This window comes from Elgaria multicarinata, chromosome 22 (assembly GCF_023053635.1).
Source record: "Elgaria multicarinata webbii isolate HBS135686 ecotype San Diego chromosome 22, rElgMul1.1.pri, whole genome shotgun sequence".
NCBI lineage: Eukaryota > Metazoa > Chordata > Lepidosauria > Squamata > Anguidae > Elgaria > Elgaria multicarinata.
Window position 1 is genome coordinate 5943733 of NC_086192.1, and position 16940 is coordinate 5960672.

Here is a 16940-nt window from a genome sequence, read left to right on the forward strand (position 1 = left end):
TCTAGTCCTGCTGTTGGGTGTCTTGTGTGTGGAAATAGCAAATGATTCATTAACATGAAAATATCTTGGATGTTTCTTCCGTTATAATATTTATATCTATATACAGATGAATGGATATAGATATTATTTTCAAATTGATTTGGGGCTCTGTCTGCCTGGTTACCAAAATCACTCTGTGTGAAGGATAAGATAGAATAAATGTGCCTATATCTATATTTACGCAATTCTGCTTCTATGGTTCAGGATTTTAAAGATTTCAAAATCTTCTGTCAAGGGCTGATGTGAGCCAAGGTTGCAAGTGTTTCTCCGCAGCCATGAGCTCTGGAAATTTTATTCAAGAAAGAAAACCTGGAATGTCCAATTGATGTCCCATGCCCTGCTTTTGCCTAGAGTACCTCCAACATGCATGCAACCCCAAGTTGCCTCTTGCTTATATGTCTTTTGCTTAATTGCAGACGACTCAGGGAAGAAACGCCTTCTTTAAAATGTTCCAGATTTAGATAAAAGCACCCAAGTTCCTTATAAGAGTATTTTAGCTAGCTAACACATTTGCAGAGGTGTTTAAAAGAGCCTCATGTGGCACAGAGCGGTAAAGCAGCAGTTTTTGCAAGTGAAACTCTCCCCAGGCCTGAGTTCGATCCCAGCGGAAGCTGGTTTCAGGCAGCCGGCTCAGGTCGACTCAGCCTTCCATTCTCCAGTGGTCGGTAAAATGAGTACCCAGTTAGCTGGGGGAAAGGTAATAACGGCCGGGGAAGGCAACGGCAAACCACCCCGCTATAAGGCCTGCCAAGAAAACGTCAGCGAAAGCTGGCATCCCTCCAAGAGTCAGTAATGACTCCATGCTTGCACGAGAGGTTCCTTTCCTTCCCTTCCTTAGAAGAGAGACGTTTCCTACAAAGTGTTGGGCTGGGCTGTTTGCTTTGTCTTTTTTCATTGGGGAGGAAAAGATGGTATGGATGTAAAGCCAAACTGTGATTTGGTCTGACATCTGAACGGGCATAGTTTGTAAACAGCTGCCAAATCAGGATCTGAGACTATAGCTTACATATGTTTTTATTTTTTAGCAAGTTAATGGGGTTGTAGTTTGTTGAATGGGGAGGCCAGTTCCTCATGGAGCACATGGCCCTATTGACCACATTTCAGTCTCCCTGGACATTCAACAGCAAGCCTGAAAGTCGCTATACATCAGAGAAAAGATTTCAAGGTGTGAAGCTGCCAAGAAGGAATTTATTGACATGATTTGAGTCGGGCTCAATAGAAACTAGGAGCGGCTAGTTCGCTACAGATAGTAATTGTAGCTTGATTTATCTGAAAACTGTCCTTCCTTTAGTGCCTTCCATTGGATCTTCATTGTATTGATCCAGCGTAGGAGGAGGAGAAGTCTACAAACCGCTTCTAGCCTTGTTGGCTACATGGAACCTTCATGTTAGGACCAGAGGAAGCTGACTCTTGCGTCAGACCATTGGCTCATCTAGTCTAGTAGTGTTGATGCTGGCTGGCATCAGGATTTCTGGCAGCAGCTTTTCCAGCCCTACCTGGAGATGCTAGAGGCTGACCCTGGGACTTTCTGTGTGCGAAGCAGGGGCCGTTCAGAGGCAGCCTGCCACTGGATGCCAGTTGCTTGGGTGACCAGGCTGGGGAGGGCTCTTGACTTCCTGTCTGGCTTATGAGCTTCCCAGAGGCACCTGGTTAGCCACTATGAGAGGAAGGATGCAGGGCTAGATGGAGCTTTGGTTTGACCCAGTAGAGGGCGCTCTTAGGGTATCATGGCAGGATGGTAACGTCTCTCGCATTGATGCATCTCCTGGCCTCATTTTGTACCCTTCTTTCCTGTTCTGCAAAAATCACCTCTTTTGAGAAGGAGTGACCAGAACTGTACCCGGTATTCCACGTGCAGATATATTTTTGGTCTTGTGTTCCTAATAATGCCAAACACTGCATTTCCCTGTTTCTGCTGCTGCTGCACACTAAGTTGACATCTTTAGTGAGTTGTCGACTGTGACCCCGGGATCTCTTTCTTCCACCCACCCGGAATAGTGGCAGTGGTGGGTTCTGAATTGGCTCTAACTGCTCACAAAATAGATCTTGGGATCGTAGTGGAAGGCTCCGTGAAAGTAGCTGCCGGAGCATCCTGAATGGACAACGAAGAAGAGATTGACTGATAAAAGCTGGTTACGCAGTTCGTATTTAAATCCGTATTCTCAGGCGTGCTCTTCCCCCAACCTTGTGCCCTCCAGATGTTTTGGACTGCCTCTCCATGCTGGCTGGGAATGATGGGAGTTGCAGTCCTACACATCTGGAGGACATGAGGTTGGGGAAGTCTGCTGTACTATATGGCATTCTTTGTACACATAATACCTTTTGAATTTTGAGTAATCAGTGACTCATTGACAGTCATGTAATGTGTTTTTTTCCTCTCCCTTTTAGAGTCTTACTTTTAAAGAGAAAATGACAAGCCTTAAGTTCAAAGAAAAGCCTACAGACGTTGAAACCAGAAGTTATAAGGTCTTGTTGTTGTCCATGGTAAAACTGATCCACGCTGACCCAAAACTCTTGCTTTGTGTAAGTAAAAGTCCCTTTAAAATAAAAACACACAGTCTGGGTTTCTTTTCTAATAATCTTTCAACCAAAAATGCATGCTGGCTTTCTAACAGGACGATAGAACGTGCAGATGTGAAACCACGGCAAGTAACAGTGGAACCCTCTGACCCTTGTTTTAGGATGTCATTTTGTTGCTGCTTGCACCGCATCCAAAAAGGAAAGGTCCAAAGTATTCCTCACACTTAAAAACAAAACAAAATTAAAACAACAGCATTAGTAGCGCTCTTATATAAGAAGTGATTGAAAAGCCTGGAATCCCCTAATGCACTCAGCATAATCAAGTTGTTAAAGCCTTTCCTGGACTGTAGAACTTTATATTGCAGGAAAAGGAATTGCACATTTAAATCTCCCCCCAATCTAAAAACATCCTTCCGTGCACATACAAAATGTGCAACTGTATGTATTGATTTATAACATCCTTTATTTATATGCCATTTTTCAGCCCTTCAAAGGGCCGGTAAAGGGTCTGGCGAGGTCCCTCCAGGAAGCCCACAGACAGGACATCAAGGCAATAGCCAGTGTGGCTTAGTGGCTAAAGTGTTAGATTTGGAGTCGGGAGATCCGGGTTCTGGTCCTCACTTGACCATGGAAACCCACTGGGTGACTTTGGGCCAGTCACAGCCTCTCAGCCCAACCCACCTCACAGGGTGGTTGTTGTAAGGATAAATTGGAGAGGAGGAGGATTATGTACGCCGCCTTGGGTTCCTTGCAAGAAAAAAGGCAGGATATAAATTCAATAATAAATAAATAGCTGTCCCCAGAAGCATGCCTCTTTATGAACCATTAACATTTAATTCCTGTGGATTGTTCAGATTGGTACTGAGACCCAGCTGGTATTGGTAGATGCTTCCTTTACAAGTGAGCATCTTTTGAATAACACCAGTTGGTCCATGGCTGCACTAGGTTAGAATGGGGATTAACAAATCTTGATCAAATTAATAGCCAGCCGAAAACTTGCTGTCGCCATGACCCTGCTTCTGGGCAGGGACAATGTCTTCTTACAGGAGAAGATATTGAGACCTAGAACAACTGGGGAAGGCGCCCCTGCCCTCCTTTTCAGCTGAGTGGGAGTTTGTCCACTTTGCGCTGAGCCTCAGATTCTCCGGGAGTCTCATGACTTTCCAAGTATTTCCAAGGCCCATTGCAGCGTTGGGGAGAAGCCCTGAGAATTCAGCCTGGCATCTCAGAGAGGCCTCATTCGATCTGAAGCCCTGAAGGAGGGCAGGGAGGCGGGTTTGATTCCATGCCTTTCGCCAGAGCAAAAAGTGTACTCGCCAAAGGCGAGCAGGCGATTCCATTTGTGGATCTTTGAAGAAACCCCAGGCCATGAATCACGAGGGATAGCAGCCCTAGTTCTATTCCAACAACCTTGGAGAGAAGAAAAGAACAAGACACATCAGGTTAGGGGAATCTGAGAAGGAGCGGATAAGGGCAAGTCACGTGAAACAAAAGCTTACACAATGTAGGTGGAATGGCCCTCTATGTCACGAAGAATGTTGAATCGTAGCCAGTCCCATGGCATGTTTGCACTGCCCGAGTGTGGAGTTCAGGCAGAGAATGGGACATCCTAATAACTGCAGCTTTTTTTTAAAAAAAACCCACAACAACCCACAAAGCAAGTTCCTATCCCTCATGGCTGAGAAGATGGACTTGCCTGTGTGTGATCAGTACGACAATGGAACCAGTGACCTAGGGAGGTTGTGGGCTCTCCCACACTTGAGGCCTTCAAGAGGCAGCTGGACAGCCATCTGTCAGGGATGCTTTAGGGTGGATTCCTGCATTGAGCAGGGGGTTGGACTCGATGGCCTTGTAGGCCCCCTTCCAACTCTACTATTCTAGGATTCTAGGATTCTATGAAAAAGGTTGTCACACAGAGGAGGGCCAGGATCTCTTCTCGATCCTCCCAGAGTGCAGGACACGGAATAACGGGCTCAAGTTAAAGGAAGCCAGATTCCGGCTGGACATTAGGAAAACCATCCTGACTGTTAGAGCAGTACGACAATGGAACCAGTTCCCTAGGGAGGTTGTGGGCTCTCCCACACTAGAGGCCTTCAAGAGGCAGCTGGACAACCATCTGTCAGGGATGCTTTAGGGTGGATTCCTGCATTGAGCAGGGGGTTGGACTCGATGGCCTTATAGGCCCCTTCCAACTCTACTATTCTATTAACCTACCTGGTGTTGCCCAGGTCCTTGAATAGCAATGATCTCTGTAGTCCACTCTACTCCCCAACTGACCCAAGAGCATTTTGAAATGAAAAGGAGCAACTGGCAATTCAGCTGGAATTCAGAGCATTGTTGTGTAAGCCTGATTGTGACCTCAGAGATTCATACAGGTCTTTATTTTAAAGGGGTACACCTTTTTCCCCCTCTGCAGTTTACCAACATGAAATAAAAATCTGTCAGGGATGCTTTAGGGTGGATTCCTGCATTGAGCAGGGGGTTGGACTCGATGGCCTTAAAGGCCCCTTCCAACTCTGCTATTCTATGATTCTTCATAACAGTGAAGATGCTGTGTCTTGCTCTAGGCACACGGGGCAGAGGGTCTCATTCTGCTTCCCTCATTGACTCCTTCAGCCTTGCCCCGACTGTTCTTTGGGGAGGGACCCCAGCTAAGTGATAAACTACCTGCTTTGCATGCAGAAGGAGGCTGATTCGATCCCTGGCAGCAACACTCAAAGAAAGACATCAGGCAGGCATGGCTGAGGCCCCGGAGAGATGCTGCCAGTCAGAGGTGACACAGCAGGCCTAGATGGACAAACAGTCCAACTTGGCGTAAGGTCGTTCCCTTATGTTGTGCTCTACCCAAAGATGATTAAATTCACTCGAAGCAAGTCGGCTAGCCCATCCGTTCCTTTTGATTCATTGACCAGACTCGCAATTACTGCTTGCCAATGATGGAATCGGGAGAACGTAATGCAGCACGTAACGTCCAGCATCTGTGCCACTTCGCTCTCCAGTTTCCTTGTGCTTGACTCCCAAGTTTCTGGTGGTTTGGGTTTGTGCTTCTTGAAAAGAATGTGCTGCCCTCCCCCATACCACATGGCAGAGAACTTTTGAAACTGAAGAGAGTCCCCCTCCAAAAAAAAAAAACCTCTCTAGAACTGCCTCCATGAGAAAAAGGCTCATTTCTCTTAAGCCAGGTCTCCCAACCCCCGGGGTCTTCCAGATGTGTTGGGCTATAACTTGTATAACCATCCATGCAGACCCTGGGATCCCCGGTTCGAACTCCCTACATCCAGGACTCTTAGGTTCCTATCAGGCTGTAGGCTCCCACTCACTAGAATTCAGGTGTAGGGTTACGTCAAACTGAGATCACGTTGGCATGAAGAACATAAGAAAAGCCAAGGGTCCATCTAGTCCAACAGTGGCCGACCAGCTGTCGACCAGGGAGCCACAAGCACGACACAGTGCAACAGCACCCTCCCGCCCATGTTCCCCAGCAGCTGGTGTGTATAGGCTTACTGCCTCTGATACTGGAGGTAGCACATAGCCATCAGGACTCGTGGCCATTGATAGCGTTCTCCTCCAGGAATTTATCCAACCCCCTTTTAAAGCCATCCCAATTGGTAGCCATCACTACACCTTGTGGTAGCGAATTTCATCGTTTAACTCTGCGCTGCGTGAAGAAGTCCTTCCTTTTATTTGTCCTGAATCTCCCACCCATCAGCTTCGTGGGATGACCCCACTGGGTTCTAGTATTATGGGAGAGGGAGGAAAAGGTCTCCCTCTCCACATTCTCCGCACCAGGCATGATTTTGCACACCTTTATCATGTCTCTCATTAGCCTCTTATTTTCCAAGCTAAACAATTCCAGCTGTTGTAGCCTTCCCTCATCGGGGAGATGCTACAGATTTATGTTGTAGTATATGACAGACCCATTCGAGATACACCCAAAGTCGCTCTTTGGAACTCAGATTGCCATGTATTTGGAATATAAATGTCACTAAACCCACATCTGTAAGCACAAGCTGACATGCCTCTACCTTCATGTGCAGAATCCCAGGAAACAGGGGCCTGAGACACAGGGCAGCACGGCTGAACTCATTACAGGGCTGGTCCAACTGGTGCCACAGTCCAGCATGCCTGAAATAGCACAAGAAGCCATGGAGGTAAGGGTCTAGCTCCTGAGCATTGACAACCAAGCCCATCACTTCGATGGGACCAACCCCCCCTGTGGCGTTACACCCCACAAGTCAGTTCCCAAAGGTATGTCTGGGGTTTGTAAGTCTGTGGGTTTTAGAATGTTGGCCTGAGTGGGCGGAGTTAGAATGTCTTGGGAGCGGGAGGAGTGATATATAAGGGGAGGACGGAGGGGATTGTGGGAGACTTGTTAGGTACTCTTAGACTTGCAGCGGTTCTCAACCTGTGGGTCGGAACCCCTTTGGGGGTCAAACGACCCTTTCACAGGGGTCGCCTAAGACCATTGGAAAACACATATTTCCGATGGTCTTAGGAAACTGTATTGACTGAACTATGTCATGTATCATCTTTTGTATTAAAGCTATTGTTATGTATTATTTTCATTAGCAAACCATCCCATGACAATGGATCGTGTAGAGAAGAACGAAAATAATTTTATGGTTGGGGGTCACCACAACATGAGGAACTGTATTAAAGGGTCGCGGCATTAGGAAGGTTGAGAACCACTGGTTTAGAGTCTTTAGTGCTCTCTGTGTTTAGGGTACTTAAGTTCTGGGAAACTTGAGGGTCAGTGTAGAGAGTGGTGTCTTTGGAGTGTGGTGTGCACGTAGTGGATGTATATTAATCAATACTGAGAATAAAGAAAGTTCAAGAGTGATTGTGTGAGAGAAAGGAAAGTGCGTATGTGAATGAGTGACAGGATTGTATGACAGGTTTCAAAAAGGTTTTTAAATGGTTTATTTGAAACAAAGCTTGTGTACTTTTGAAAATAAATTTTGATTGTTTTGTTTTTAAACTACCACAAAAATCCCATGTGTCTGTTTGGTATTTATCATCTAAGGAAGAAAGGAAAGGAACCTCTCGTGCAAGCACTGGGTCATTACTGACCCTTGGAGGGACGCCAGCTTTCGCTGACGTTTCCTTGGCAGGCCTTATAGCGGGGTGGTTTGCCGTTGCCTTCCCCGGCCATTATTACCTTTCCCCCAGCTAACTGGGTACTCATTTTACCGACCTCGGGAGGATGGAAGGCTGAGTCGACCCGAGCCGGCTGCCTGAAACCAGCTTCCGCTGGGATCGAACTCAGGCCGTGGGGAGAGTTCCGGCTGCAGAAACTGCTGCTTTACCGCTCTGCACCACACGAGGCTCTTATCATCTAAAGTTTACTCATTTAACACCCACTCTGACAATCATTCACCTCAGCACATATAACTCTCAGTGTTTTATTTTATATATAAAAATCCTTCTCCATTTAAACCCCTTTCTCCACATAGTTTGGAGGAAGGTGGTTTTTATCCCTTGCTTCAGGCGTATCAAGCGGTGGTGCTTGGCTTGAGCAGGGAGTAGCTGCGGCCGGGTCTGTTGTTCAGAGCCTGTGTCGTGGCACCCCCCCCCCCCAATAGTTTAGAGCAGAGGTGGGCAGCCTGTGGTCCAGATGGTTTTGGGCTGCAGTTCCCATCTTCCCTGACCATTGGCCGTGCTGGTTGTGGATCGTGGGAGTTGGTCCAGCATCATCTTGAGGGCCACAGGTTGCTCATCCCTGGATAGAGGGGGAAATAAGATTTGAATGTGTTCCCCAAGCCTCTCCCTTATCACATCTCCCTTGTGCCAGAATTGATGCTAGTCCATTTTAAAGCCAAGACTTTAGGGTGCGACGGCTTTACTGCGTTTTTGAAGGAAGGGCAGCATGTTTTGAAGCAGGACCTGAATAAAGTCTACCTTGGAATGTGATCTCCATAACTTTGTGTCTTTGTCTGAGCTTCCTGTCCAGTCCTTTATTATACGGGGCTGATAAAACCGAACATGGACCGCCGTGGGGAAATAGCTGTGAGCTGTGCTGGAATTGGCAAAACCTTCGCTGGGTTTCTTTAATTTGGACACGTCGCAGTTTCACATTCCCCACTTCTGTGTTTGGTGCCATGTTTTTACAGTCTTGTTCTTTGCACACACCCATCAACACTGTGTTGTGTTACTCCTGACATCTTTAGTTAAAGATGAAGAATTGCAACCATAGTCCTTGGTAGCTGTAGCACAGTAAGGCAGTCTTCACACAGAAGATGTCATTTTGGTAATAAATGCCACTTGGCTTTGAGGATGGCAATAGAGGAGAGGCCTTTTCGGCGGTGTTTCTCCCCCCCCCCTCCCCCGGGCAATTATGGAATAGTCTCCCTGGTGCCAACGTTCTCATCTTTTTCGTGAGCCTCGTGTGGCGCAGAGCGGTAAAGCAGCAGTTTCTGCAGCTGAAACTCTCCCCACGGCCTGAGTTCGATCCCAGCGGAAGCTGGTTTCAGGCAGCCGGCTCGGGTCGACTCAGCCTTCCATCCTCCCGAGGTCGGTAAAATGAGTACCCAGGTAGCTGGGGGAAAGGTAATAAGGGCCGGGGAAGGCAACGGCAAACCACCCCGCTATAAGGCCTGCCAAGAAAACGTCAGCGAAAGCTGGCGTCCCTCCAAGAGTCAGTAATGACTCAGTGCTTGCACAAGAGGTTCCTTTCCTTCCTTTCCTTTCCTTCTACTGATAGAGACAGCAAAATGCATGATAAGACGCAATGGGGCAGGATAGGCAAGCCTAAATATTATAGGGAGAAGCTCCACATGGAGCAACAAGGGAGAAGGCCTTTTCAGTGGTGCCCCCCCAATTATTTAATTTCGACACCCCAGCAAAACAGTTCAAGGAAAGAGGCCACAAGAATCTGCCCGAGGCATTAATATTAGCACCTACAGGTAAAGCAGCAGTTTCTGCAGCTGAAACTCTCCCCACGGCCTGAGTTCGATCCCAGCGGAAGCTGGTTTCAGTCAGCTGGCTCGGGTCGACTCAGCCTTCCATCCTCCCGAGGTCGGTAAAATGAGTACCCAGTTAGCTGAGGGAAAGGTAACTGTGACTGGGGAAGGCAACGGCAAACCAACCCGCTATAAAGCTGGCATCCCTCCAAGAGTCAGTAATGACTCAGTGCTTGCATGAGAGGTTCCTTTCCTTCCTAAGACTTTACTCCCAGGCATTTGACAACATATGATAAGGGTTTTTAATGGGTCCTGTTAAAGTGTTGATTGTATGTCGGTTTTATTACATTATTGCTGTGTTTTTAGGCTTTTCATCTTTGTGAACCACCCAGAGAGCTGGATGGAATGAATGGCTGAATTTATGTAGTGATCTTTTATTCAGTGCTATGTTAAGAGGTTTCTCTGTGTTTGTGTTTAGGCCTTGCTTGTGCTTCATCAGTTAGACAGTATTGACTTGTGGAATCCAGATGCACCCATTGAAACATTCTGGGAGATCAGGTAAGTACATCTGCTGTCTTGGCCTTGTAAAATGGTCTCTCTCTCCTTGACTCCCTTTCCTGGCCTCTGTATCATAGCTAAAAGTTGTATAAATAAATACCTGCGTTTTAAAAACACTGTTTTTAATGTTTTACTGTTTTGTAAACTGCCCACAGAGCTTCAGATATGGGGCAGTATAAAAATGTAATAAATAATAAAAATAATGTACATCCCACAGTTGTAGTGCTTACACACCATTCATGGGGTCTTATATTATCTAAAACCAATGATAAAAAAACAATGGCATTTCATAAACAGAACAGTATGATAAGACAAATAGGTTCAGCAGGTAAAGCAAAGACATTGAACAGAAGATTGTCTGTCCAGCGAAACAAAGGCCTTCTGGGTGTGTGTTTTTAAAGTTGTTGCCATCTGGCAAAATAAAGCAAGAGAGGGGAGCACCTGAGCCTCAATGGGCAAAGCACGACCATTTCCTTCGTCCCTATCAACTGAGCCTCCCCTATAGCTGGGACATGGAGAAAGGCCTCTCCGCTACATCTTAGGCTGCGGACAGGTGGTTCCTAAGTGGCTGTTAATGGCAATTGCCAACACTTTGACTCAGCTTGGACAACATGATAACCAATGGTGGTTTAAGTAGTCAACCATTGGTTAAATAGTCAACGCTTGGTTATTGTGTTGTCTGTCGGGGGGGGGGAACCACCCCATGGTTCACTATTTCCTCAAAATAACCAAGAGTTGACTATCTGCACAACCGTTGGTTAGTGTGTTGTCTGTTGGGCTCAGTGGACTGTTTTGCAGGGTTGAGTGGACTGTCTCGGCTGGCTACAGAGTTCCCAGGCAAGAGTGGCCAAAACTGTGCCAGCTGCTCTGCTACAGCCGGCACAACTCGCTTCCGAAATCTGCCTGGCAGCAGATGACGCCCGCCTCTCCATCCTGCCCTCAGAGCGTGTGACAGAGTATCGGCTGCTGGCAGCTGCCCCCGCCCTCAGTTCCCCCCCAACAAGCACTCGATGGTGCGCTCGCAGTCATGCAGAAGCCAATGGGGTAGGAGTGGTGTCGTTTCCTGTTTGACAATGGCGGCCACTATGGATTTTGCCACACAGAGGCTGCTGGGATAGCAGGGAGAGGGGCGGGGGCTGTGTCAGTCAAACACCGGGTTGACTATTAGTCCACTCAACGCCAGCCCCAACCACTCCACAGTTGTGTAGGAACATATTGTGTGGGGAATACCCCCTCTATAATCAACCCTGGAGTTGACTTATTAACCTACCATTGACTATTGTGTTGTCCGAACCCAGTCTTTGAATTGTACCCGGAAACAGATTGGGAATTGGTTTAGCTCTTGTGGGACAGGTGCAGTCCCGCGAGTGAATGCCCGTTAACAGCTGCACTGTTGCACGCTGGACCAGTTGAAGCTTCTGAAGACCCTTCAAGGGGTAGCTCCCATATAGAGAGCACACTGCAACTATCCAATCTAGATGTAACTAAAGCATGTGTCACTGTGACCAGGCTGGACCTTGTCAGGGACAGAGACAGTTGCCGCACCAACCTAAGCTGGCCAAAACCTGTCCTGGCCACAGATGTCTCCTGAGCTTCCAATTGCCAAGCCAAACCAGGAGCACCCCCCAGACTGTGAAACTGTTTCTTCGAGGGAACCATGACTCCATCCAAAACAGGCTGAATTCTTGTCCAAGGTCCCCGCTCTCTCACCTAACTAGAAGCACATTTTAATCAGAGGCAGAACTAAATCTGTTAAACACACATGGGGCTTCCCCTGCATTTGGGGAAGTTATGCCTAGAGAGAGATGAAGCTGGGGTTAGTTTTTTTGTTTTTACCTCATTTATAGAATGCCTTACAGGGAAAAATTGAGAAGTATGGCTTCCAACAATTAAAAACTTTATATAAGGATACGGTGGTGTAAGGCTTATTACTCAAGATCTACCAGGCCAATGTTGCTCATATCTGTTTTAAAATAAAGCTTGAGCGGTGGAGAAGTGCAGAAAATTTTGAAACTTCAAAAAAGTCCGGAGCTTGAGCCTTGGGCAGCTTAGGAAGGGAGAAGGGAGAGCGGAAGTATTTGAACGGTTGTTACCCGGAGGAGGGCCAGGATCTCATGTCAGTCTCAATCATCCCAGAGTATAGAACACAGAATAAAATCACTTTGCATTTATACCATGTACATTGATGGTGCTATATAAATAAATTAATAATAATAATAATAATAATAATAATAATAATAATAATAATACCTCTCCAAGCATTTCTATTCCTTGCTTTCCATCAGAAAAAGCAATGTTAACTATGTTAACATCATCCCAGAGTGCAGGACACGGAATAATGGGCTCAAGTTATGGGAAGCCAGTTTCTGTGCCAAACCCAGGCCTGAAACCCAACTGAGATGGATCCAGATCATCAGTCTCATCCAAGTAGATCTTAGGTGGGTGGTGGGATTGTACGGGAGAAAGCACCTCTTGAAGGACTTGAGATCCAGAACAAGTAGGGCCTTCTATCATTAAAACCAGCACCTTGAATTGGGCCTGGAAACAACTGGTAACCAATGCAGGTATTTTAGAAGGGGCGTAGCGTGTTCTCGCTGATCTAGCCCCATCAACATTCTGTTCCACCTCTGATTTTCTTTTTGCACTGTCTCCAAGAGTACCCCTGCAAAGAGTGAGCCATCTTTTAGCTGGGGGACATGGGTCTCAGTGCTGTGCAGTTGTGTTATGAGGACTGCCGTGTAGTGCTTGGCAACCGTTGTGCATGTATGAGCACTTCTAGTGTGTGTGTGTGTGTGTGTATTATGATCCGGGGCGTGGGCGGCAGGATCCTTCGGCAAGAACGCCGGGGACGGACAGAGACAGAACTGGCTTGGGCGGTTGGAATACTGGTGGAGCAAGCTGGGGATGAGGCACAGGTCTTGGGTGACAGAGTCCGACAGAGGGCCAGAGACAGGAGGCAGATCCAGGAAACAGGCACAAGGTCAGACACAGGTTCAGAGTCCATGTGGGGCCAGAGGCAGAAGAGAAGTCCAGTCAACAAGCAGGCAAGGTCCAGTCAACAAGCAGGCAGGGATCAAGGCGAGGAACAGAGTCCAAACAAGGCCCACAGGCAAAAGTCGATGGTCAAAGGCAAAGCAAGGTTCAGGCATGTACCAGGTGGCAAAGGGGGCAGAGGTGTGGTTGAGATGAGCAAAAGGTCCAGCGAGGCAAGGCAAGATCTGCGGTAGCAAATGGTCAGGAACCAGCTGCAGCGAGCACAAGAGACCATGTTGCTGTGGCAAAGGCTGAAAGTGAAATGCAGCTCTTATATAGGCCTTTCCTGGCAGCTCCCAGCCATTCTGTATGAGCCCACCTGGGAGTGCCTGCTGGTCTGGGCCTAAACCCTGCAAGGCTTTACCAGCCAAGGCTCGCATCCTGCGAAGCCCTGCAGCTGGTTATATGGAAAGCTGCCACCCGATGGTGCTGCAGTACAGGACAGATCCTCACAGTGTGTGTGGAGGGGGCAGAGCAAAGAAAAGATTTGCCGACCTTTCCTTGACTCTACTCACATGCTTTTGTCAAGGTCTCTGCGGGACTTGCCTTCAAAGCAGATGCTAGGCAGGGCGTGGGTTTGTGGTGGAGGAGGTCTGCACCGTTGGTTGCTTCCCCTGCTTATCTTGTTGCTAATCTAGACCAGAGGGTCGATTTCCAGGTGTGTTAGACTTCAGTTCCCAGAAGCCCCTGCTACTGGGGTTGGTTGGCAGGAATGCTGGGAGCTGAAGTCCCAAACATCAGAAGATCTACATTCTGCCCACCCTGGGCTGAACTACGTTTGGATGCCCTTCCAACTAGAGATGTGAAGGCCCGGAAAACCCCCGGAAAAATTCGGAACAAAATGTTCCCCCTTGTGTTTTCCCAAAGCCTTTTTTGTTTTTTTTCCCGAAAAATGGAAAAAATTAAGAAAATATGCATTATGGAATGTTTTATTTTTGCATGATGAATAAAATGTGTAAGACATAAAAAAAAAAATTCTTTGTTACTAATGTTGGTTTCTTCTGGGGTTTTTTTTTTTAAAAAATTTGCCTGTTCCCCATGACGTGGCAAAACCAAAGAGGTTCCTTACAGTTCAGGAGCTTGTAGCTCCATTTGTTAGCAAAAAGGGGGAAATTTTAAAAAGTAAATAATTGTAATAATTGTTTGAATACACTGTACTTTTAATATACCAAATTTGATAATTTTATGCCAAATCAACTTGTACATAATTGCATTTTATGTTCCTAAAGTGACTTTCAATCTGTAAAAAAAGTGCTAATATTGCAAAAAATATATATCATTTTTTCCAAAAAATCCCATTCCCCCCCCAAAAAAACGGGGGGGGGGGACGTTCCCCCCCCCATGGCTTCAAAATTTCCAGAAATTTTACATCTCTACTTCCAATACTCTAGCACTGCTAGAGTGAGTGGATTTGAGTCCTGCCTTTCCCCTCCCAACTCATCCAGAGTGCATTCTCAGTTCTTAGTGTATATACGTGTAAACTCATGGATGGAATTGCTTCATTTATTCGAAGGTTTTGTTTTCTTCTGTCCTTGATATGCACCCCAACGATTTAACGTGTGGATTTTCTTCCGCTCAGAACTGGGCGCATTCTCTGTGGACCTGCAAAGGGGTGTTGAGCACACTAGAGAGTTTATTAAAATGAGGGAGTGGTGTTTGTTGCGGGGAGAGGGCAGGACTCAAAGGGATCCTCAATAATAATAATAATAAATTTCTTACCCGCCTCTCCGATTGGATCGAGGCGGGGGAAAACAGCAAGCATAAAATACAGAAAATAGTGATTAAAAACATAGTATACACTATTAAAAAACATCCTAAAAGCATCCTAAAAGTATCCAGATGTACCGGTGCATCTGTCATTAAAGACGCTCTTAACAAACTGCTCCTTGCTGATATGACCGTTGAGCTTATGGAAAACACTTCAGTATATTGCTAACGAGGTCATTTTCTTAACTTCTTGCTCCTGCAGTTCACAAATGCTGTTTTGTATATGCAAGAGACTAACCAGCAATCAGATTCTCAGCAGCACAGAAATCCTCAAGTGGCTACGGGAGATTTTGATCTGCAGGAACAAATTCCTTCTGAAAAACAAAGTAAGTGACGGCCTGAACCGTGGGGCGGGGTGGGGTGGGGAGCCTTCATGTGGGGCTTGCTGTTTTACTCCTGGCTTGCCCCTTCTCTCGTTGTATTGGCTAGTTTGTGGACGGAAAGAGAATTTGACTAGCTCCAACTGTATGTAATGTTTCTGCTCAGTAAAGGAAGTGAAAAATGTAACACAAAGGTTTTCTCAATGTTATGAGCTAGGTCCCCTTGCCTGCCAGGGGAACATAAGATCCGCCACCCCAGTGTTGCTACTGTCCCACCTTCTCCTAAAATGGCCATGTTGGGTGAGCTCAAACTGTGCATAACTTACATGCGTTGTGGGGGCAGGTGTCCACCATGCCCATTGGGTAAGCTTGTACTGCGTCTGGGCCTACTGGGGACCCACACTTTGGAGGCAACAACTGCATAGGTCTTGCCCATCTAGGCTTGTGTCATGTGAAGACAGTCCGACTACTAGCTTCGGAGTTGGCACTCTGCAAACGGCCATTGAGAATCAAAGTGTAGTGAGTGCTGGATGAGTACCTTGCAGACCCAGATTCAAACCCTGAGGGATCCTGCACCAGTCACCGTCTCCTAGCCTAGCCTATCTCACTGGGCAGTGATGAGGATCACGTGTGGTGTCGGACCGACAAACCACGTGTGCCTCCGTGAGCGCCTTGGAGAAAGGTTGGAATAATACTTACCGTTAGTAGTGAACAGGGGCTGATTCAGATGGGTCTCTACACGCAGTGACCCCGTTCAGACAACGTTCTAAGCCACGGTGGTTAAGCACTTTGAGCTAAACATGATGGCTTAGCGTGTCATGTGAACCATTCCTAACCGTGGTGGCTACATAACCATGGTTTAAAGACGCTCACTAACCATTTGCAGTAAAAGGGTTAGCGGCCTAACCATGGTTTAGCGTGTCGTCTGAACAGGCTCACAGGGGAAAGTGGGTGCATGTGTAACACATCTGAATCCTGTCAGGTGTCCGCATATTTGGTGTAGGACCTATGCAGGCCAAACCTGCATTGTCATTGCCCAGATTTAGTAATAGATTAGGTACTGGCTGCCTTATCACATAACACTAAGCCATGGTTTATGTTAACCATGGTTTGTTAATTTAGCCATGGCTTGTTTCATATTTTTGGTTTGTTCTTCTCCTGGCCATTTCAGAGCAGTTTAATTTTCAGGCTTCTCTTCCTGGGTTCCAGGGTGCAAACAAGCTGGAGATAAGCCACATTGGGGTTCAGATACCACAGCAAGCCATGGTTTAAACAAGCCAGACTTCGTAAGCCAATAACAAACCATGACTTCTGTTTGTGGTTTGCAGCTGACGAACGAATCATGGTGTGTTTGCGAGGATGGGTTCAGACACAACGACGAGCCAGACACCATGGCTTAGCATTGTGGTCGAACCAGGCTTGTGTGAATACGTGGAGAAAGAAGATGCATATTTCAATACAGACACAGAGGGTTTGATGGTAAATTAGTTTCAACAGAAAACCTGCACAGACACAGCAGCCAGACATTAAACCCAATGCTAGGTTTAATAAACTGCCTGCTAGGATTGGTATTAATGTTCTGTCCTCCACTGCTCCATCTCAGACAATGATGGCTTTTCTGTCGTGAACAAGTCAAATTTTTATGCATGTATACTCTTTAATTTTAAGGTTCAAGATTCTTTGGGCTAAAAGTGGTCTTCCCTAAAGTGTTTTCATTTTCTCTCCTCATAAATATAGCTCCGGTAACCCCATATCTCTCTTGTCATTTTTTTTAAAAAGCCCTTCTTCCCTTACAGAAGTTGGG

The 16940-nt window shown here is 46.7% G+C and overlaps 1 protein-coding gene across 4 annotated transcripts in view; it reads left to right on the plus strand.

Moving 5' to 3' along the window:
* The window catches only part of NF1 (neurofibromin 1), a 246516-nt gene that overhangs the window by 44025 nt on the left and 185551 nt on the right, over window positions 1-16940 (plus strand). For all 4 annotated transcript variants that reach the window (XM_063146839.1, XM_063146838.1, XM_063146840.1 and 1 more), the window contains exons 13-16: window positions 2428-2562; window positions 6597-6710; window positions 9937-10016; window positions 15019-15142. In XM_063146839.1, the coding sequence (XP_063002909.1) occupies window positions 2428-2562; window positions 6597-6710; window positions 9937-10016; window positions 15019-15142 (453 nt within the window). The remainder of the gene's footprint in view (window positions 1-2427; window positions 2563-6596; window positions 6711-9936; window positions 10017-15018; window positions 15143-16940) is intronic.